At 44.5% G+C, this 21,660-nt stretch overlaps 1 protein-coding gene across 3 annotated transcripts in view; it reads right to left on the bottom strand.

Moving 5' to 3' along the window:
* Positions 1–21,660, bottom strand: part of LOC101742950 (uncharacterized) — a 35,884-nt gene that overhangs the window by 2,077 nt on the left and 12,147 nt on the right. The window contains exons 10-35 of one of the 3 annotated variants that reach the window (XM_038019161.2): positions 21,532–21,610; positions 20,157–20,323; positions 19,505–19,659; positions 18,575–18,690; positions 17,554–17,693; positions 16,327–16,356; positions 15,581–15,703; positions 15,156–15,203; positions 14,259–14,426; positions 13,587–13,707; positions 12,548–12,650; positions 11,735–11,934; positions 11,220–11,404; positions 10,234–10,314; positions 9,476–9,583; positions 8,894–9,039; positions 7,964–8,159; positions 6,791–6,958; positions 6,169–6,305; positions 4,990–5,053; positions 4,027–4,140; positions 3,411–3,569; positions 2,636–2,781; positions 1,506–1,669; positions 1,037–1,103; positions 577–661 (exon numbers count right to left, since the gene is read on the bottom strand). In XM_038019161.2, the coding sequence (XP_037875089.1) occupies positions 577–661; positions 1,037–1,103; positions 1,506–1,669; positions 2,636–2,781; positions 3,411–3,569; positions 4,027–4,140; positions 4,990–5,053; positions 6,169–6,305; positions 6,791–6,958; positions 7,964–8,159; positions 8,894–9,039; positions 9,476–9,583; positions 10,234–10,314; positions 11,220–11,404; positions 11,735–11,934; positions 12,548–12,650; positions 13,587–13,707; positions 14,259–14,426; positions 15,156–15,203; positions 15,581–15,703; positions 16,327–16,356; positions 17,554–17,693; positions 18,575–18,690; positions 19,505–19,659; positions 20,157–20,323; positions 21,532–21,610 (3,270 nt within the window). The remainder of the gene's footprint in view (positions 1–576; positions 662–1,036; positions 1,104–1,505; positions 1,670–2,635; positions 2,782–3,410; positions 3,570–4,026; positions 4,141–4,989; positions 5,054–6,168; positions 6,306–6,790; positions 6,959–7,963; positions 8,160–8,893; positions 9,040–9,475; positions 9,584–10,233; positions 10,315–11,219; positions 11,405–11,734; positions 11,935–12,547; positions 12,651–13,586; positions 13,708–14,258; positions 14,427–15,155; positions 15,204–15,580; positions 15,704–16,326; positions 16,357–17,553; positions 17,694–18,574; positions 18,691–19,504; positions 19,660–20,156; positions 20,324–21,531; positions 21,611–21,660) is intronic. The other 2 variants (XM_038019162.2, XM_038019163.2) reach the window with 2 other exon arrangements.

Raw genomic sequence — 21,660 nt, 5'->3', positions numbered from 1 at the left:
ATATTTATTGCCCTTGTAGGCAGACGAGCATATGGACCACCTGATGGTGAGTGGTTACAGTCGCCCATGGACTGCAGCAATGCCATGGGCAGAGCCAAGCCGCTGCCTACCGCTCCACAAGCCTGGCAAGCAATACCGTCGGTAGGCAGCGGCTTGGCTCTGCACCTGGCATTGCTGAAGTCCATGGGCGACGGTAACCACTCACCATCAGGTGGTCCATATGCTCGTCTGCCTACTTACAAGGGCAATAAAATAAAAACATTTTTAGGTACAGTGGAGCCCATAGACATCAACGTAAATGCGCCACTCACCTAGAGATATAAGCTCTAAGGTCTCAAGTATAGTTACAACGGTTACCCTACCCTTCACAGTAGAAATAAGCAGAATGATGATGATATAGTATGATTCGCATTGTGATGTCTACGGACTACTGTGACTGCTCAACACCGGGTGTATTGTTAGCTCGGTACAATCGTCTAAGCAAAAGATGTAGAACTTAACATGACATTTAAGCTTTACACTCAGTGTTAGCGCCTGACAATATTTTTATTTATTTATATGAGCTTGTGTACTCACGTTGAGGTACCGGCCGATGTTCCCCTGCACCTTCGCGTCCATGATGTAGCAGGCCTCGTCGGCGCCGTACAGCTGCCGGACAGACCTGCGCGACACAACATCAGTACGGCGGTTTGTTTTAAAAAACAACACACGCGCTCAATCACACACCCAAACACAATCGCTCAAACATACATGCACACACGCACACATACACACACACATACTCGCTCAAACACACACACCCACGCCCACACACCCACGCCCACACACACACACACACACACATTCGCTCAATAACACACGCTCGCTCAACACACACACACACACATGTAATATACTGCCTTACTACACAAATCGGTGCATCGGTCATTTCAAGATTGTCCACTGACATCAATAATCATTTGAAGGTGCCATTGCAGCGCTGCCCGCTGGAGATACCACAGCGGGTCGATACCCCCCAACCCCCCGCACGTCTCACCTGTGTTTAGGCACGAACTCGTTGGCACCCATCCCGGCCTGCGCCGTGAACCTGGACGGCTCCCGGACTGCAACAGAGGACCGGCCCAGGTCAGTGAGTACTACACGCTGACTAAACTATACGGAACTATCACTCTACAGTCTGAAATTTGAACTAGCTCAAACTGAGACCTCACAACTCATGTCTCAAGGTAGATGGCCGCATTTACGTTGTTCGCATTCGTCTTTCCCAGAGTCTACTGGATATTCCGGCGCCTTAATGAGATAATTGAAGAGAGAAGTGAGTTGAATGCGCCGCGTAGGGCACCGGTGACCTACATGGCAATCAAAGGGTTAAATATACACTAATAATGAAAATTTAGTTTAAAGAAAAAATACAACAAAATTTCTTCGTCAATGGTTTTTCATGTCTACGCCTGAGGGCTGGACGTGTCCATGGACACATTAATACGACCACACTAAACCCTCACCCTCGTCGTCGTCGCTTATGGTGATGCAATCTTCCCCGGGAGCCGGTTCTTTGGTCTTGTCCTTGTCCTTGTCCTTGTCTCTCTCTTTCTCCTTCTCCTTCTCTTTCGAAGACTTCTCTTTATCCTCGTCTTGTTTCTTTTTGGCGCGCTGTCTCAATCTTTTACTGCGGACGCAACAAATTAATTATTATAACCCGAAACGCTATCATCTATGGACGTAACAATACGTCCACGTGTAGACATTAATTAATTAAAATTAAATTCTTTTTTTTTCAGGAACTGGGCTAGTTCCATATGCATATATAGCATTAAATAATTTACGTTTCAACAGGTGAAAGGCTATCGGTTTAGGCGACATTACGCCTAACACGCGACAGCTATCTTTGCAATTAAAAGTCCGTTTTATTTAGTATCAGCGTCAACAGTTCGATGTTTTTAATTGAACTTTAATTAAGTTTACTCCATTCAAATAGATGAATAAGTATTTTTGTTGTTATAATATTTTTTTCTAAATTTAAAACTTCAAACGGCTCTCCTGCAAAGTTGCAAAAATGTCGGTTAAACCACACATTCTTTCACCTCTCGATTTATACATTATTGCTATTACACAATTTTATACATTTTATAGAAAAAAAAAAACACGTGTGGCACTCGGGGACTGCCGCGGTAAAGCTATTGCATTGCTTTTTTTTATGAACGTATGCAATTATAATTAGACAATAATAATTTAATATAAAAACAATAATAAAATAAGACCACGCTATATTTATATACATTAACAAAAGCAAAACATTAAATGTCCCCTTCACACTCATAAGCTAGACCGCGCGAGAGAGAGATGGGCAGACTTTTCATGATGCGCATGCAGTGTGACGTCACGCCACGCGCTTATTGACAAACACTACCCGAGCGCAACGCGTGTATGTATTGAACGCGAGCTACATGGTAGACGGAGTGGGGGTGTTAGGTTTTATTTTCGTTACGGAATTTCTAGATTCGGTCGCTGCGCTCAAAGTCCACGATAAAAGCTATGCAATAGTTTAATAACTATAAAGACATAAATAAAAATAAATTCTGGTCATTATCTTAATCTAAATTTCGGTTTGGGTTTGGGGGGTACGAGCACTCACCTGAACTTGGTGACGGGCAGTCCCAGGCACCCCGGCTGGAAGTCGCAGTCCTCGGACTCGTCCTTGGAGGCGGCTTCGAAATCGTAGTCGTCTGACGAGGACTCCTCGTGCTCGTCGGAGCTGGCCCCCTTCGCACCGGATTCCTGCTGCGGAACATTATTCAGTTGTCAAGCCCTAAACACTTCATTTCGGATCCTCCCGATCCACTAACGGTGCTTTTAGGCACCTCAAGCACCGTTATCATCGAACTCATCGCTTGCGACGAAGGGCTCGTTGAGTAAATTAACCCACAGAGACAGCTCACTGAGTTTCTCGCCGGATCTTCTCAGTGCGTCGCGTTACCGATCCGGTGGTAGGTTTTGTGGAGCACTGTTCTTGCTAAGGTTAGCGTTAGCAACAACGTCAGGTTTGAGCCCCGTGAGCTAACCTTGTGCCTAAAGCATGTCAGTATTGTGTGTATTATTCTAATGAAAGGACATGTCCACAGAACACCATCACTTGTTTAGTTAACAATACTCGCTCACCATATTTGAACGGCTACACAAACATAACCATATACAGCACAGCCTACCCGCCCGGTGACGCATGGCCTCTCAAGACCATCAGCTTAGGTAGGAAAAAAAAAGTTGTCAAACGATGAGGAAGTCTCATGTTCTGACTACAATCCACACTAGCTCTGCACTAATTCACTAAATCAGTGCATAGCTGGGTGTCGAACGCGCGACCCGCCCGACGCTGAACCGTCACCACGCGCCCGTTATGCCTACTGTTCTACCTTCACACCACCAGCAGCCACGGAGGGCCGGCGTGCACGTACCGCGCCCAGCTTCTTGTCAGCCTCCGAGATATCCTCCTCGTAGCCCTCCTTCATCTGCTCCACCACCTCGATGTAGTCCAGCTCGGCCAGGTACTCGTCGCCTTCGTTGAGTCCGTCCTGCAAGACAAGCTGGATATAGACATGTCTATATAACACTAGGAGGAGCATGGCTTTAACCATTGAAGGTGTATATATATAACCGTTGTAGCTATACTTGAGACATTAGAACTTACATCTCAAGGTGGGTGGCGAATTTACGCAGTGGATGTCTATGGGATCCAGTAACCACTTAACACCAGGTGGGTTGTGAGCTCGTGTACCCATCCAAGCAATAAAAAATAAAAATAAAAGTTTTGGTTGACCCTACGAGCACCTTGTAATGGATCTTATGTGTGAATACCCTGGCGTAACGGCGACATATACGGCCCCTTTATCATCAGCAATGCCATCAGAAATGCCGTGACGTCATCGTGGAGGTAGGCAGCATGAGCTTATACTCCGGTGGCGACACGGTGATGGTAGAAACGAGTTCACGGTGTATTGTATCGGTGAGCGTTCGTGAGCGCGCACTAACCAAGTTAGCGGTGGCGTCGGTGAGCAGGTTCCCCGCGTACACGCACAGGAAGGAGCCCTTGGGCACGTCGTTGAGCGCCCGGATGCCCCAGCCGCGGTTCTGGGTTTTGAACACCTAAAACGAATACTTCTATTACAAATTGCAACTATACTTCAGACCTTAGAACTTGTATCTCAAGGTGGGTGGCGCATTTACGTTGTAGATGTCTATGGGCTCCAGTAACCACTTAGCAGATGGGCTGTGAGCTCGTCCACACATCTTAGCAATAAAAAAAAAAGTACTACCTTCAGACATGTGTTCTAAAATCTCAGTTTTTACAATACAACGGCTGCCCCACCCTTCCAACCGAAACGCATTACTGCTTCACGGCAGAAACAGGCAGGGCGGTGGTACCTACCCGTCAGCCCAAACTTCCAAATTTACTAAGAGATTAGCTAATCGAACTCCGTTTTATTTCACCTCCCATACAACAAACACCGCTTCGATCTTGGTCGCAAGCGATTCGGCTGTCTGTACCATGATTCCTTTGCATTTCCGACGGACGAATCAAAACCGAATATTATAGAGCGACTTTTTGGCGGGAACGCGAGGAGTGAAGTTGTGTGATTTGTTTTATTTTGTCTATTTAGTGTTTCTTCAGGTTTAAATGTGTAATAACGGTGGTTTATTAACTGTTTAGTATAACTGTGAAAGTGCACAAATGTAGGAAAATCAAACAAAGCCGCTGGACGTAGCTTCTCGGGATCCTTCAAACAGTCCACTGAAAATGTCTCCGTAAATAACCACTATTTTACTAAGATTATGGTTTATCCCATGTCATCTCATCTCATTTCATTTTATTTCATAATATCATTTTTCATATAAAAAAGTATTCATTAAAATTAAAATAAGACCTTAAAGGTCTTAGTTACCAAGTCATAAAATACCCTATAAAAAAATAAATAAAGAAAAACATTAGCTCACTTGTAACTTCAATTGCAAGGGATGCTGGGCCACCCGGTTCAGGCACGTCTGTTTGCATTTACATCTGAAAGCATAAAGCAAAGAGATATTGAGTCTATATCCGCCATGAGGTAACCAATCGTCTCCCGCGCCACAAATTGGCTTTTCATTGGACAGATTGGTGAACGAGGACACGGCTCGCCTCGTTTTAAGCGTCACACGTTTTTTATTTATTGCTTAGATGGGTGGACAAGCTCACAGCCTACCTGGTGTTAAGAGGTTACTGGATCCCATAGACATCTACAACGTAAATGCGCCGCACACCTTGAGATATAAGTTCTAAGGTCTCAGTATAGTTACAACGGTTGCCCGGCTTCACGGCAGAAATAGGCAGGGCGGTGGTACCTACCCGTGCGGACTCACAAGGTCCTGCTGATAGCCTATAGCTATGCTGATAGCCTTCAGAGGCTATTTCAGCATCGCCTTGACGTGTAGCCTTGACGGTGAGCTCTCGGGGCTCAAACCGGGTGTGTTGCTAACACTGGCCCTAGCAAGAGCAGTCTTTGCAGAATCTACCATTCGGTCCACGATCGGGTATTTAATTTCCGGCGGCCACGACAAGAGGGTTCTCGTGTCGTGCCGCCTTCTCAAAGTGTGGACATCAAAATGTGACGTCTCGATATATGAAACTCATTTAGCCTTCATTCCCGCAATGAACCAAAGGGAAACTGGGGTGACTAAAAATCAGCGCTGATCGATTCATCTACTTTGAACAGCATTAGCTGAGCCAACCTCCTTGTGCCTTTTTCTTTTCTTTTATTTAGTGTGAAAGGCAATAAATGGTTTTATTATTATTATGTTTATCACCCACTTCCTCGCCTGGGAAGACGGCGACACTCCGGCGAGGTGGGAAATAGTCCGCCGGAGCGATAGGGACTATTGGGAGAGAAACCGGCGGACTATAGACATTATTATTATTTAAACACAATTATTGACTGTGGTGGGCAAGGTCCTTGTAGGCAGACGAGCATACCTGATGGTAAGTGGTTACCGTCACCCATGGACTTCAGCAATGCCAGGAGCAGAGCCAAGCCGCTGCCTAGAAGAGCCACGAAGGCCTTTCAGGGACACGACCTTCAGCAATGTAGTATGCGACTAAGAAGAAGAATGCATTTGTAGGGTAGTTCATAATTAAGGCACCTCGAATTGCACTCGTATATGCCCGAGGGCAGCGGCTCCAGCAGCCGCTTGTAGTCGTAGCCCACGTTGTGGCCGTCCAGCCCGATGGTCCGGGCGCCCTCCAGGGTTAGCTGCCAGCAGGCGCACTTCGCTTTGTCCTGACAGCAAAAAGGGACTAGTTTAATAATGACAAGTATGAGTAACTAGAGCCAAGCCCCGGCCTCTTTGATGGCAGATCAGACATTGCCACCGAATCGAAATTTCATCCAAATCGGCTCAGCCGTCTTGGGTACTACACACAACAACTTAATATAGTACAATTGAAGATACTGTGGCGCTCGTGACCTTGAACGACAGCGGTGTTACACTACGTGCCGATATGACTGACCGGGCTGAACAGTACACTTCAGAAGCTTACGAGTTTAAAATATTGAGACCCGCGTGAATATTAGGGACGGGAGATCCAAAGATGTGGCTAAGTTCCATTCATCATCATAGTCGGTCACTCTTGGCAGAGCAGTCGTGGTCATGTGGTACCTCTTGTTTATCAAATCCTTGACAGCTGTTCTCCACAGTTGGCGCACTCGTTAAGTGGGGTCTTGGTTCACCGGTTCCATTACCGGTTATAAAGCTGTCCACTGACCTGACAGTCGTCGGTGCAGTCGCAGCCGCAGAGGAAGTCCGGGTCGAGGTTGAGGGGCACGCCCGCCGTCGGCGTCCGCTCGGTGTTGTACGAGCAGAACTCCGGGAGCGTCTCGTCGTAATAATTCACACACGGCACGGGCACGTTCTCCTTGCCGTGGGAGAGATCCTGGGAAACGTGTTGGGAAGTTAGTTCTCGGTTTTTATTTATTGCTTAGATGGGTGGACGAGCTCACAGCCCACCTGGTTATAAGTGGTTACTTTAGCCTATAAACATGTACTGCTTAAATGCGCCACCCACCTTGAGATATAAGTTCTAAGGTCTCAGTATAGTTACAACGGCTGCCCCATCTTTCAAACCGAAGTGCATTACTGCTTCACGGCAGAAATGGCGGTATTCTTTTTGAAGTTCAACAAGTATATACTTTCATTTATGTTAAAAAAAAAAATTGATTTTTTCGATTTTGATTGATTTTGAAACAGGCGTGGTGGTGGTACTTACCTGTGCGGACTCACAAGAGGTCCCACCACCAGTAAACAAGAATAACAACCAGACAGCCAGCAATAACAACCAAGAATAACACCAGTAACAAGTAGATCTCAATTCATTAATACCACTATGATATTCCCTAGCGCCCTCTAGTAAGCGCGCGGTACGAATGTAACGGATTCATTGAGTGTGCCGGGTCCAGCGCCCCCACCCTGCACCATTGGTAAAAGCGACTCCGTAGATACGACATAGTAAAGTATTTTAAAAATGACGATAACTGAAAAATGAAACGCGACAGAAGGGACACTTCTGTATTAAAATCGTTAAAGGTGTATTAAGAATTTTCATACTCTTGATTTTCAAATTTTTTGTTTGGTCTTGAAAACTTCAGGGCTGTTGAGCTCGTTGAACTGATTTTATATGTACTTCGATACATCAGACACGATAGTTGAAAATCAACTATAAGAAGTACAACTTCTGGTCACAATAGTGTAGTGGTAGCCGTCATAGACCACAGATACTCGAATCTTGCTTACATTTTCAAAGTAAGCTTACGTATATTTCGAACCGTTGGTCTAACGAGCAGGTTCACCTCACCGGTCTCGGTGGAATATTCTCCTTTTTTTTTCGTTACCTGCCAGAGAAGTTCCACTTCTAAACAATATAAATTCAACAATATCATACCTTCTTGCCGACGATACACTTGTTGATGACGAACTCGGCGAGGCAGTGCGTCGCCGGATGGAAGTCGAACAGGTCGACGGGCATGTCACTGTCGGTGGCGGTGAGGTAGGCGTGCAGCTCGCGGATGTCGCGCACGCGGCGCCCGCACGGCGCCCGGTACATCACGTCGCGGACTCCTTTGTACCGGACTATTTGTCTGGGGCACGATCATAAATGAATCATTATTGTCACAGACGGAACCATCTCGAAACAAACAGCCGAAGTACGAGACTGTAGACCAGTGTCTCTCAAATTTTACGTTCAATATTAATACTATAATAGTATTTAGACATAGAAGACGAGACCGTTAAGGACCAGTGGCTCTCAAATTTTATTTTCAATATTACTACTATCATAGTATTTAGACATAGAAGACGAGACGGTAGACCAGTGGATCTTAAATTTTACGTTCAATATTACTTCTATCATAGTATTTAAGCGTAGAAAACGAAACTGTAGACCAGTGGCTCTCAAATTTTACGTTCAATATTACTCTATCATAGTATTTAGGCATACGAGACGAGACTGTAGACCAGTGGCTCCCAAATTTTACTTTCAATAATACTACTATCATAGTATTTCGGCATAGAAGATAAGACTAGATCAGTGGTTATGCATAATCATTAAGCAATTGAGACCTTAAGCCTCAATACGGCCACATTTGCGTCGTGATGTCCACAGGCTACTTATTCTTTCACCATGGAAGTCAATCGTGAACATTTATTAAGTACGTATTTCATTAGAAAAATTGGTACCCGCCTGCGGGATTCCAACACCAGTGCATCGCTACATACGAATGCACCGGACGTCTTATCCTTTAGGCCGCGACGACTTCAAAATTCGACATTCACTTCAGTCTCCCAAACAGATTCAGTAGGGTCCCCGACTCACCTCTCCCAGCCGCTGAGCAGAGGCTTCGCCAGCGGATTGTAGGTCCTGAGGTCTTTCAGAGCCAGAACGTCGGTTCTCTTGCACTTCGGACCGCACGTGTGTGACGTCATCCTGAGAGGTTTCACTGCGTTCTTCGGGGTGTAGTACTGTGGAACGAGATGGAGGATTCAGAGGGGGTGGGGAGCGGGGGCGGGGTGAGACCGCGTGGGTGCGTACTACTTCCGCCGCGAATTAGCCACGCGTCCCGTTTTTAAGGGTGGAGCGAGCTCTTGCACAGTATCATTGAGACATAGACCTCACGCCTCAAGGAGTCTCACAGCATTGGTGTTGTGATATCCACCGGTTCCGATACTCAACCAACACGGGCCACTAGACTTATCCTTAATAAAGATAAGAATCTTCTACAATGTACTGGGAGATACTTCAATATAATTCAATGAAAGCATTACATTAGACAGACAATTATAATTAATCTGTTAAATAATTAATAAAAAAATATAATAAATTCTTTAACTGGTAACGCCCAAAATCTCTCAAAAGCTTTTAACATATCTTGCCCTAACAATAAAAATTAAATCTCACCACTACACGGCTGATGACAGAGTCCAAATTGGCTTGTTGTTCGACTGGAGGCGCGCTCTGTGGCTGCGCGGTCGATTTCTTTGCCACAGCCCGCTGTTTGCGTATATCCTAAAAATGAAAAAAAGTGAGTTTTAATTACTAGTCACTATGTAACGAAATGACGTCATCATTTTACCAGCCGAATCCGTCATATATATATATATATATATATATATGTATACAGGGTGTATTTTAAAGTAGAAAACACACGTACACACCCACGAACACACGCACGGACACACGCACGGACACACGCACGGACACACGCACGCACGCACGCACACACGCACGCACACACGCACGCACACGCGCGCACACACACATTTATATTTACGTCTATGTCGTTTATTTCACTTATCCTAAACATTAAAAAGTACAAGAGCAAATATAAATGTGTCCCGTCATGGCGTCGCGTAAATTACACCCTGTATGCCCTGTATGTGTATATACAGAATGGAGTATAGAGAACTATAATACAAATTAGAGAATATAGTATAATATGAATAAATAAATAAACTACGACTTCATAATAGCATCAGTGAATCTTGGCATAGAATCCATCCAATAAGAATTAAATTTATTTATTTAAAGTTATAACTAAACTGTAGAAGTAATAAAGAAACTGTTTTTTTTAATATATACATATAAAAAGGTACTCTGTCACCAAAGCACTTCAAATGTTAAGTGATTTATCTTAAGATAGAACAGGTAGCACTCACATCAGGTTGATCGGTTGTCTCTTTCTGCTTCTCGTTTGTTTGTTCATCTGAGCGCGTGTACTCGACGTACGGCATGTTCACCTGAGGAAATACAAGGACATAGATTATCTCATTATCATCAAGAAAGTCAGCGGCTCTCAAACTTTTTTTACCCATTTGACCCATGAGCTCGTCCACCCATATATGCAAATAAAAAAACACAGCCCAGCTGGTGTTAAGTGGTTACCGGAGCCCATAGACATCTACAACGTAAATGCCGACAACCACCTTGAGACATGAGTTTTAAGGTCTCAGTATGGTTACAACGGCTGCCCTACTCTTCAAACTGAAACGCATTACTGCTTCACGGCAGAAATAGGCAGGGTGGTGGTACTTACCCGTGAGGTCCTACCACTAGTAAAAACCAGCTTCCACCTTATCCCACTAGGTGGGGTCGGCACAGCGTAAGTCCTCTAAAAAGTCCATTAAAAAAGTGTCTCTACTGCCAGTCCATTAAAAAAGTAGTCAGATGAGCATACGGCCCACCTGATGGTGAGTGGTTACCTTCGTCCATAGACATCAACAATGCCAGGGGCAGAGCCAAGCCGCTGCCTACCGCTTAATACTCTCCACAAGCCTCGTTTGAAGAAGAACATGTCATAGCGCTCAGGAAACACCGTGGAGGGGAGCTCATTCTATAGCCGGATGGTACGTGGCAAAAAAGATATATGGAAACGCACTGTGGATGACCGCAGTGGCTTCAGGTAGTATGGATGAACTCTACTCCGGTGGCGGGCGGTGCGATGGTAAAAACGAGATGAAGGTATCATCTCGAACAATTCCTCAGAGCACTCCCCATGGAACATTCATTTCATATTACTATTTTTCATAAAAATAAAAATATGAATTTAAAAAAAAAAGACTTGACTAAAAGGTCTTAAGTTACTTAAATTTATCCCCGAGTCAGTGGTGGTATTCACTTCGTCCGCTTGGAGTGCAGTACTCACTTTGCTCTGTGCCATGCTCCGGGGCAGCGGCCTGGTCCTCTGCCGCTCGGCCGCCTGCAGCTCCAGGTAGAGCGGCGCCAGGCGCGTGGAGCCGCGGTATATCCATTCGGTCCTGTTTATCTTCTGGAAGTACACGTGAGCTAGGGACGCGTCCACTTTTAGAATTGTCGATATCCACCATTTTCCTGTGAAAAGAGGGGGGGTAGTTAGTTTAACTTTATGTTTTTTATTGCTTACATGGGTGCACGAGCTCACAGCCCACCTGGTTTTAAGTCGTTACTGGAGCCCATATACATCTACAACGTAAATGCCGCCACCCTCCTAAGTTCAAAAGTTTTTTTCTATGCTGATAGCGACCCACTGAGACCATCCGGCGAGAAACTCAGTGGGCTGTGTCTGAGGGTTAATTTACTCTTAGATCTCTTCGTCGCAAGCGAATGAAAGGTATTCCACATTACAGTAACCAAAAGAGTATCATGTGTGTCTAAAATATATGAAGAAACTTTAAAGCTCACCGTTCCATTCAGTCTTGAGGCTCTGTCCGGCGTGCAACCTCACCATCGGCCTCTCGGGATAGCTCAGGAGGTATTGCTTGACGAATTCCCTTGAGAACGCGTGCACTTCCTCCCAGACCAGGTTCGAGCACTCACATACTACCCTAGTATCGGGATGGGCCACGTACTGGGCGTATCCGTCGTCGAAGAATACTAGGTACCTGAAAAGTGATATTTTTTTCATTATCAATTATAATGAATAATTACTAGGAGATGAATGGAAATGGTTGTGCAAGGTAGAGGGGGAAGGCAGAAGGCAGAAGAAGGTAGAAGGGGGAGGTAGACATGGATGGAGTGTGTGAATGACGATATGAGAGAGAGGAGTGAGTGTTGAGATGACAGCTGATAGCGGAGAATGGAAGAGACAAATACGCTGTGCCGACCCCACCTAGTGGAATAAGGTGGAAGCTGGTTTTTATTGGTGGTAGGACCTCACGGGTAGGTACCACCACCCCGCCTATTTCTGCCGTGAAGCAGTAATGCGTTTCGGTTGGAAGGGTGGGGCAGCCGTTGTAACTATACTGAGACCTTAGAACTTATATCTCAACGTGGGTGGCGCATTTACGTTGTAGATATCTATGGGCTCCGATAACCACTTAGCACCGGGTGGGCTGTGAGCTCGTCCACCCATCTAACCAATAAAAAAAAAGGCAAAATATTAAACGGTAGGCAGCGGCTTGGCTCTGCCCCTGGCATTGCTGAGGTCCATGGGCAACGACAACCACTCACCGTCAGATGGGTCGTGAAAAATAATAATAAACTCTAAGTACTCACCGGTAATTATTAACTGGATTCGGTATTTCGGCAACGACACCCGAGTAGTAATTCTCCATTTTGCTCTTAGTGGTATTCTTGAATAAAGCTATTATTCGCGTACCTGGTGTGCGATACGATATAAATCAAATTAATTAAAGATTTTAATTAATTATGATATTTAATTAACGTCGAACACAAGATAATTGATAAGACACCTGAATTATTACATCAAACAAGGGTTGACAAGCTCTGAAGGTCTGACTTAAAAGGAAATTACATTTTTTATAACCCTTTGACTATCGTGTAGGTCACCGGTGTCCTACGCGGCGCACTGAAGTAATTATGTCGATTTCTGTCACTTTTGTTAGCACTAAATGACCTGAGAAACTGAGAACTCATGGTACTTAAGTTCAGTATAAACTTTTTTTATTTACCCTCCTTTTTCTCTTTTCCTACCTATTCTGATAGCTTTAAGAGGCTATATCAGCGTTACCTTAGCGTGTAGGTGAGCTCACGGGGCTCAAACCTGACAACGTTGCTAACACTGGCCCTAGCAAAAGCCGTGCTTCAGCGCTTCTTACTGGTGGTAGGGCCTCTTGTGAGTCCGCGAGGGTAGGTCCCTAGTTAAGGTTACGCTGGAATAGCCTCTCAAGGCTACCAGCTTTTGTAGGTTAAAAAAAAAGGCGGATAGGTACCACCACCCTGCCTATTTCTGCCGTGAAGCAGTAATGCGTTTCGGTTTGAAGGGTGGGGCAGCCGTTATAACTATACTTGAGACCTTAGAACTTATATCTCAACGTGGGTGGCGCATTTGCGTTGTAGATGTCTATGGGCTCCAGTAAACACTTAACTGTGGTGGGCTGTGAGCTCGTCCACCCATCTCAGCAATAAAAAAAAATCTACCACCAGATCGGAAACGCGACCCACTGAGAAGATCCAACGAGGAACTCAATGAGCTGTGTTTGTGGGTTAATTAACTCGCCGGGGCTCCAATGGCCGGGCGTGATTTGATTCTTCTTTATTTACGACGGCTTAGTGGATTCCACCAGGCACTCACCTATAGTGAGTCTCGCGTTTGGCGGCTCCGAATGCGCGAGACACCTCGCACTCAGGGTCCTGAACGGGTTTTTCGTTTTCGTGTCAAACTTGACAGTGCAGGTCGTGTACGCGCTTGTGGTCTGAGGACAGGATAATGAAAGTCTGATTCCGCTCTGAGATCTAGAATCTTCCAGCATCTCCTCCTACAGATACCTACACATACACCTCCGAAAACCGAAGGTTATTGTAGACCGTAGATTTAACAAAGCCGAAGTCAGTCGAAGTATTTCTCGGAAAGACTTTTTGGCGGGAACGCGATGAGTGAAGTTGTGTGATTTGTTTTATTTTGTCTATTTAGTGTTTATTCAGGTTCAAATGCGTAATAACGGTGGTTTATGAACTGTTTAGTATAACTGTGAAAGTGTACAAATGTGGGAAAACGAAACAAAGCCGCTGGGCGTAATTTCTCGGGATCCTCCAAAAAGTCTACTAAAAAAATCTCAGTAAAGGACCACCATTTTACTGAGATTATATTTCATCCCATATCATCGCATCTCATTTCATTTCATTTCTCCCCATATTATCATTTTTCATAAAAATAACAATAAAATTAAAATAAGACATGACTTAAAGGTCTTAGTTACCAGGACATAAAATCCCTTTAAAAAAAAAAGTACTTCTCGAAACTTACCGACTTTGGCGCGATGTCCTGTATCCTGACCTTCACCCAGGGGGAGAAGACGTTCTTCATGGCCCACACGACCATGCCCGGCTTGAGGGGCGGCCGCACCAGCTCCCCGGGCGGGGGGAGGTCCGGCGGCGCCACCTCCGCCGACAACTGAACGACAGACACCTCCCTCTGCGAACGAGACTTATCTGTCAACTCTGTGGCATTCGCAAACGTCAAAGCTGAGATTCCGAGTCCGGCTGTTGAGCCATTAAAACTTCTTTACGCACGGAGATAAGCTGGTGAGTGCGTGACGAGAGCGTTACGAAAAGTGTGATCGGGCGAGGCGAACGGAAGTTGAGAGGGACAGAGAGATATATATATATATATGAGGCCATTAGCGCAAAAGTGGCCTAACCCACATTTTTTTATATTCAAGCTCATATGACGTAAATTGGAATTTATTTAAAATATAATAAATTTTGATGCAAAACCGGCCTATCGATAGCTTCATCCATATATAACAGATAGCTTTGTAAACATTATTTTTGCGCGGATTGTTTTTTGCTTACTCAAATTTAAATTCATGAAAATTCAAACCTCCATTCCATTCATTACCTCCATACTAACAATGATAAGCTTAGGCCAGTTTTGCGCTGATGGCCACATATATATTTGGATATATATAAGATAGAAAGAGAAAGTTGCGTTTCACATATCTGAGCCATAATAAATTTTAATAATTGTAGAAAATTTATATAGAATAGAATATTATCGAAGCGAAATGGAGGAAGCGAATTGTGAAGTGTACCTTAAGTAAGTGTTAAATAGAGTTCTAATTTGTACTTCGGTGAAAGTTTTATATTCATTCTTTTTTTAGAACTTTAGCGCGTGACAATATAATATTTATTCCATACTCACGTCATCTTCCTTCGACTCGTTGGGTGCTGTTTCTATTGGGGTCTTCTCCTATGAACAAAAGAGATATGTAGAGTGTCCATGAAGTACTCGTGAAGTTTGGGTCTACAAATGTGAACCACAGAAGTCGAAACGTTCGTCAAGTCGTCGTGGCCTAAAGGATAAGTCGTCCGGTGCATTCGTATTCCGTAGGCGGGTACTAATTTTTTTAATCAAATACGTACTTAACAAATGTTCACGATTGACTGCTACTATTATTAAGAATACTATTGACTGTTGAATAGTTCCTTAAGCTACCAACGAATGGGTAGGGGGGGAAAATCTCAATGTGCCTAGAGAAGTTTGACTTCGACGTTGTGTCACACAAAGAAGTTTGACTTCTGCGTTGTGTCACACAGACGCGTTCCCCTGTGTTGCGGGCCTCATACCTGGGTCACGTCCGGCTGCGCGTGGTCTCCGTCAAGCGGGGCGTACCCCAGCGCTATGGCCGCCTTCTTCGGCTGCGAGCAAAGCGGCTCCGTGCGCTTGCGTTTGTTCGCACGCTGTTTCGCCTGTGTAATGAGACGAACACATCACTAATACTCACATTCACTGTTCAATTATTTTTTATTGCTTAGATGGGTGGATTATCTCACAGCCCACCTGGTGTTAAGTGGTTACTAGAGCTCATGGACATCTATGACGTAAATGCGCCACCCACCTTGATATATAAGTTCTAAGGTAGCAAGGCTTCGGTAATAGCATCAACAATTCGATGTTTTTTTTTTTATAATTGAGCTTCAATTAAGTTTACTCCATTCAAATAGCTGAAGAAGTTTTGTTGTTATGATATTTATGCAAATTATAAATTGAAATGTTTTTCCTGTAAAGTTACAAAAATGTTGCTTAAACCAAATAGCCTTTCCACCCCTCGATAATATTATAAGATAATACTACAATTATTTATTCAATATTTTATTATTGTTTAATTCGGTTTACAAGTCCACAGACGCTCCGACGTTGCATCGGTAATGGAGCCCGTGGACATCAACAACGTGAACACGCCTACATTTCGGACATTAATTCTAAACCTCGATAATGGTATCTGGTTGTCTATATAGACCTCGCATTACTAGGTCTATGATCTATGGTCTATGCTTGTCCATGAATATGACTATTAAGAAAAGGAACTCACTTCATCCAGGGACTGCTCCGTACCCTCGTACTGAAAATCAAAACAATTAACCATCAGCTCTTTCCGTACTTGTGTATGAAATTAAGTTTTGTTTATTGCTTAGTTCGATGGATGAACTCCAGTCTACCTTAACCAAGGGTTCCACCTGGTGTTAATCCCATAGACATCTACAAAGCACATGCCACCACCCAACTCGAGACATGAGTTCTAAGGTCGTCGTCGTGGCCTAACGGATAAGACGTCCGATGCATTCGTGCTGAGCGATGCACCGGTGTTCGAATCTCAGGCGGGTATCAATTTTTCTAATGAAATACGTACTCAACAAATGTTCACGATTGACTTCCACGGTGAAGGAATAACATCGTGTAATAAAAATCAAACCCGCAAAATTATAATTTGCGTAATTACTGGTGGTAGGACCTCTTGTGAGTCCGCGCGGGTGGGTACCACCGCCCTGCCTATTTCTGCCGTGAAGCAGTAATGCGTTTCGGTTTGAAGGGTGGGGCAGCCGTTGTAACTAAAACATGAGACCTTAGAACTTATATCTCAAGGTGGGTGGCGCATTTACGTTGTAGATGTCTATGGGCTCCAGTAACCACTCACCATCAGGTGGGCCATATGCTCGTCTGACTACAAGGACAATAAAAAAAAAAGATTAGCACTTAAGTAACTCAATATAAAGGTAAGTGTACAATAGCGCACAGCACGGCAGACGTATCTAATGTGTACAGCCCACAGTTTCCAAGGTTTCCGATGCGCTTTCTTTTTCTAAGCCTATGCTGATAGCCTTGAGAGGCTATATCAGCGTTACCCTAGCGTGTAGATGAGCTCACGGGGCTCAAACCTGACTCGTTGCTAACACTGGGCCTATGCTCGGCTGCCTACAAAGGCATTAAAAAAAAGAAAAACACATCGGACTCTTGACAGAACTTCCCGAGCGAGGTTCGAAGAGTCCACAATGAGCTGCAGCTTGGCCATACTCCGGGAACCACCCGCCATCGCGTGGACCGTACGCTCATCTGCCCACACAGGTGGAAAGGTGTATTGCAAGTGGCGAGTTCCAATTCGGTCGTCTATAACACAGGAGAAAATCACGGGGGACCGTGCTTGTTAAGCATTATTTGTTTGGTCTCGTAAGTTCTACTACTTCGGCCCCCGGTTCTGAATCCAGGACGGCGGGCGGTCCCCCGGGTGGCGAGCTGGTCCCCTAGACAGCGAGACGCTTACGTAGCAGCCGACGATGTCCACGATGCAAATGGGGGGCAGGTCGTGCTTGGTCGGCTCGAAGGTCTTGTACAGCGAGTCGCGCAGCTTGTCCGTGGCCACCTGACACTCGTTCAGCATCTGGTCGATCTCCTTGCTTTGTTCTGTGGGAACATCAACGACGGGTTACATTAGCACTAACGCCACCCCCCCCCGCCCCACCACGAGCGGAGCTCACCCACGCACCGACTTTTTGGCGGGAACGCGAGGAGTGAAGTTGTGTGATTTATTTTATTTTGTATTTAGTACAACTGTGAAAGTGCACAAATGTGGCAAAATGAAACAAAGTCGCTGGACGTAACTTCTCGGGATCCTCCAAAAAGTCCACTGAAAAAAATCTCATTAAATGACCACCATTTTATCATCACTTTACTGAGATTATATTTCATTCCATATCATCTCATCTTATTTCATTTAATTTCATCCCAGTTTATTAATGTCTCAAATTAATAATCTTCATTTCATTTCATTTCACTCCATAATATCATTTTTCATAGAAATAAGAATTTAAATTAAAATAAGATATGACCTAAAGGTCTTAGTTACCAGGCCATAAAATCCCTTAAAATAAAATCACCCACGCACCGGTCCTCCGTCCAGCCCTCGAATGAGCTCCACGAAGTTACTCGGGACATGACGAGTGCTCCTGGTACTAAGGTAAGGCCCTAAGGTCCACGACAGTAACCACTCACAATTAAGTGGTGAGCGAGTACCACATCATATCTACCCACCCTAAAGGTCTTAGCAGCGGTTAATTTAGAGAAGGTTCTTCTTCTACAGTCACTAAAATTTGGTAAGTTCTTTACATTACCCTATTTTCGGTTGACCACTTTGCGTACGGTGAAGTTTCGGTACAAGCTTGTAATAAATATCGCGGACAATTTGCGAGGAGGTTAATTAAGACGTCGGGAGACGGGTTGAGCATCAGTCGCCTAGCATCAGCGAGGGATCCTCTGAAGCCTGCTCGTCTGTTTCGTGAACTCACTTTCCAACTTCTGAACCTCCAGGTCCACGAAGCTGCGAGCCTCGTTCATCCTGGCGTCCATCTTGTATTTACTCCAAGTTTCGTTTATCAAATTCGCTAGATGCTCTTCCAGTAACCTGTTAACACATATGTACATTTATCTGTTTTTCATGTCTCTGTGTATCCATGTGACGGACTGTCGAAGTGAGAGAGAGTAAGAGTGAGTGAGTGAGTGGGTGACAGAGAGAGAGAGAGAGAGAGAGAGAGGAGAGAGAGAGAGAGGAGAGAGAGAGAGAGGAGAGAGAGAGAGAGGAGAGAGAGAGAGGAGAGAGCGAGAGGAGAGAGAGAGAGAGAGAGGAGAGAGAGAGAGAGAGGAGAGAGGAGAGAGAGAGAGGAGAGAGGAGAGAGCGAGAGGAGAGAGAGGAGAGGAGAGAGAGAGAGGAGAGAGAGAGAGAGGAGAGAGAGAGAGAGGAGAGAGAGAGAGAGGAGAGAGAGAGAGACAGAGAGATATTATTTTATTGCTCTGTTGACAAGCTCCTAAAGCACGGATATGGCTTTTAAGAGTTATATCGCAATATCAATTCTAGGTTTCAATTTAGATTTTATTAATTTAACTACAGTCTCGTTGCCCCGTTACGAGTTGCGATGTGGGGCCAGGCGCCCGCCATATTATCATTTTTCATAAAAATAACAATATAAATTAAAATAAGACTTGACCTAAAGGTCTTAGTTACCAAATCAAAAATACACTACAAGATATTTGACAGACGCCTGAATCTCGCTTACGACATTATCAAGATAAGCTTGCATATATACAAGTTCCGAACAACAACATTGGGACCGTCGGTCTACCGAGCAATATCACCCTCTCGGTGGATGATCTTCCTTTCCCGGAGCCTACAGGTCCTGTCCGGGTAGGCCGGTACCAACACCAACGAGCAGTGTACTCACTTGGCTCCCTCGTCGCCGACAACCTCCTTGGCTTGCTCCGGCGCGCTGGATTCGTCTTCGGAGTCGGAATCCGATATCTCCACCAGGTTCAAGGACTGCTTCTCCATTTTCATTTCGAACAGCGGAGTGAAATTCTTCAGACCGTTCACGAGACCCTGGTTTGGATGGAGACTGTTATTTTTTCTGGTATGACAATGAACATCATTGTGATAATGTATAATAATGAGATGGAAGATTCGAAGTCGTCGTGGCCTAAAGTATAAGACGTCCGGTCTATCCGTATGTAGCGATGCATCGGTGTTCGAATCCCGTAGGCGGGTACCAATTTTTCTAAATTCTAAATTCTAATAACTAAATTCTAATCGAATTTTTCACTAATTCTTCTAATTTCTAAATCAAATTCGTAAAATTATAATTTGCTTAATCACTGCTGGTGGCGTTTTGTGGGTCCGCACGGGTAGGTACTACCACCCTGCCTATTTCGGCAGCCGTTGTACTGTAAAAACTGAGACCTAAGAACTCATGTTTCAAGGTGGGTGGCGGTATTTAAGTTGTAGATGTCTATGGGCACCGGAAACCACTTAACACCAGATGGGCCATGAGCAAGTCCACTCACCTAAGCAATAAATACTACATAGTGCATCTTACTGACCTCTGTCCTGACGGCCACCACCTCGTAGCAGGGGCGACAGATGAAGGCGTTCCTGCTGGTCTTGGCGGAGTAGTGCGCCACGGCGGCCCGGTCCGCGCGGAGCTGCGCCGCCTCCCGCCCCGGGCACGCGGGGTTCAAGCAGCGACCGGACTCCAGCTTCGACGATTCTGTGAAGACAATACCGAAATATCAATGAAGATTTTTCTTTTGATTCCTTAGATGAGTGGACGAGCTCACAGCCCTACCACCAGTAAAGTCATTTATGCCGACTCTGAGAACGTTATGGAGAGAAAAGAGGAGACCCTCATACATGAGAGCAGTTATAGGCAGGACCACGGTGCCTATCTGTGAAGGCAATACCAAAATATCGATGAAGATTCATTTATGTAGAATAGGGATCGCAGCTTTTTTTTTCTACCTAAACTGATAGCCTTGAGAGGCTATATCAGCGTCGCCTTAACTAGTAGGTGAGCTCACGGGGCTCAAATCTGATGACGTTGCTAACACGAACCCTAGCAAGAGCCGTGCTTCGCAGAATCTACCACCGGATCGGAAACGCGACCCACTGAGAAGATCCGGCGAGAAACTCAGTGGGCTGTGTCTATGGGTTAACCTCATACATGATTGCTTCGCAACAGTTATAGGCGGGACCACTAGGGTGGGCCAAAAAAACTTTTTTTTTTTTTTTCTTTAGGTGCTACGAAAATATCGTCCAAGATGACGAAAAAAAAAATCTAATAAAGTTTGAGCTCTTAATATTAATGTTTAGAGGTGCCGCATCGTGATTTTTGATATCCCATTTAAATAAGACGGGTTTTTTTCTTTTTCTTTGGAATTTTATTGTATCTCAACGCATTATCGTGTAGTAAAAAGAAATACATATTTTTTTAGGGAATTAAACGGCCTACCAAAAAAGGTCTGAAATAATTTTTTGCTAAGTCAACTCGGTTAAAAGTTATTCCCAGTTAAAGTTTAACCTAAAATAATATATGATGACTTTCACAATTTTTTATACTTTTTTACCAAAAAAATTGCTTAAAAACATAAAACAACATATTTTTTTCGTTTTTACTTTCCATGTTTATTGAGAATGAAAGCTTTGAAAAATGAATTTGGTTTGATAGAAGAGTACAATAAATGCCTCACAAAAGACGAAGAACAGTTGCAATGCTCATTGCAAGTGGTTAAAAATCACCGTCAAAAATATCCTAGGTATTATATTATTATTAGATAGTGAAAAAAAAACAAGTTACAATAATAGGGACCACCCTCCCACCCCAGGGACCGCGATGCCGATCGGTGCCAGTTTCAATGCTCAAGTTGTAACCAGAGGTCAGGTCCAGATTGATAACCAGATGCCGCGACATACCCTTACCTTTAGCAGAGCCGTCTTCATCATCAGAGTCCAAATTGAAGACTTCTAGATCGGCGTCTGTTTCCTTCGCTTCCTGTAACTAAGAACAAAGCAAGGCTCATTAGAATCGACGCGTCGAGCCGAGGAGCT

This window comes from Bombyx mori, chromosome 23, assembly GCF_030269925.1.
Source record: "Bombyx mori chromosome 23, ASM3026992v2".
Lineage (NCBI taxonomy): Eukaryota > Metazoa > Arthropoda > Insecta > Lepidoptera > Bombycidae > Bombyx > Bombyx mori.
Note: the sequence above shows the minus strand (reverse complement) of the source record. Positions and strands in the feature narration are given on the sequence as shown.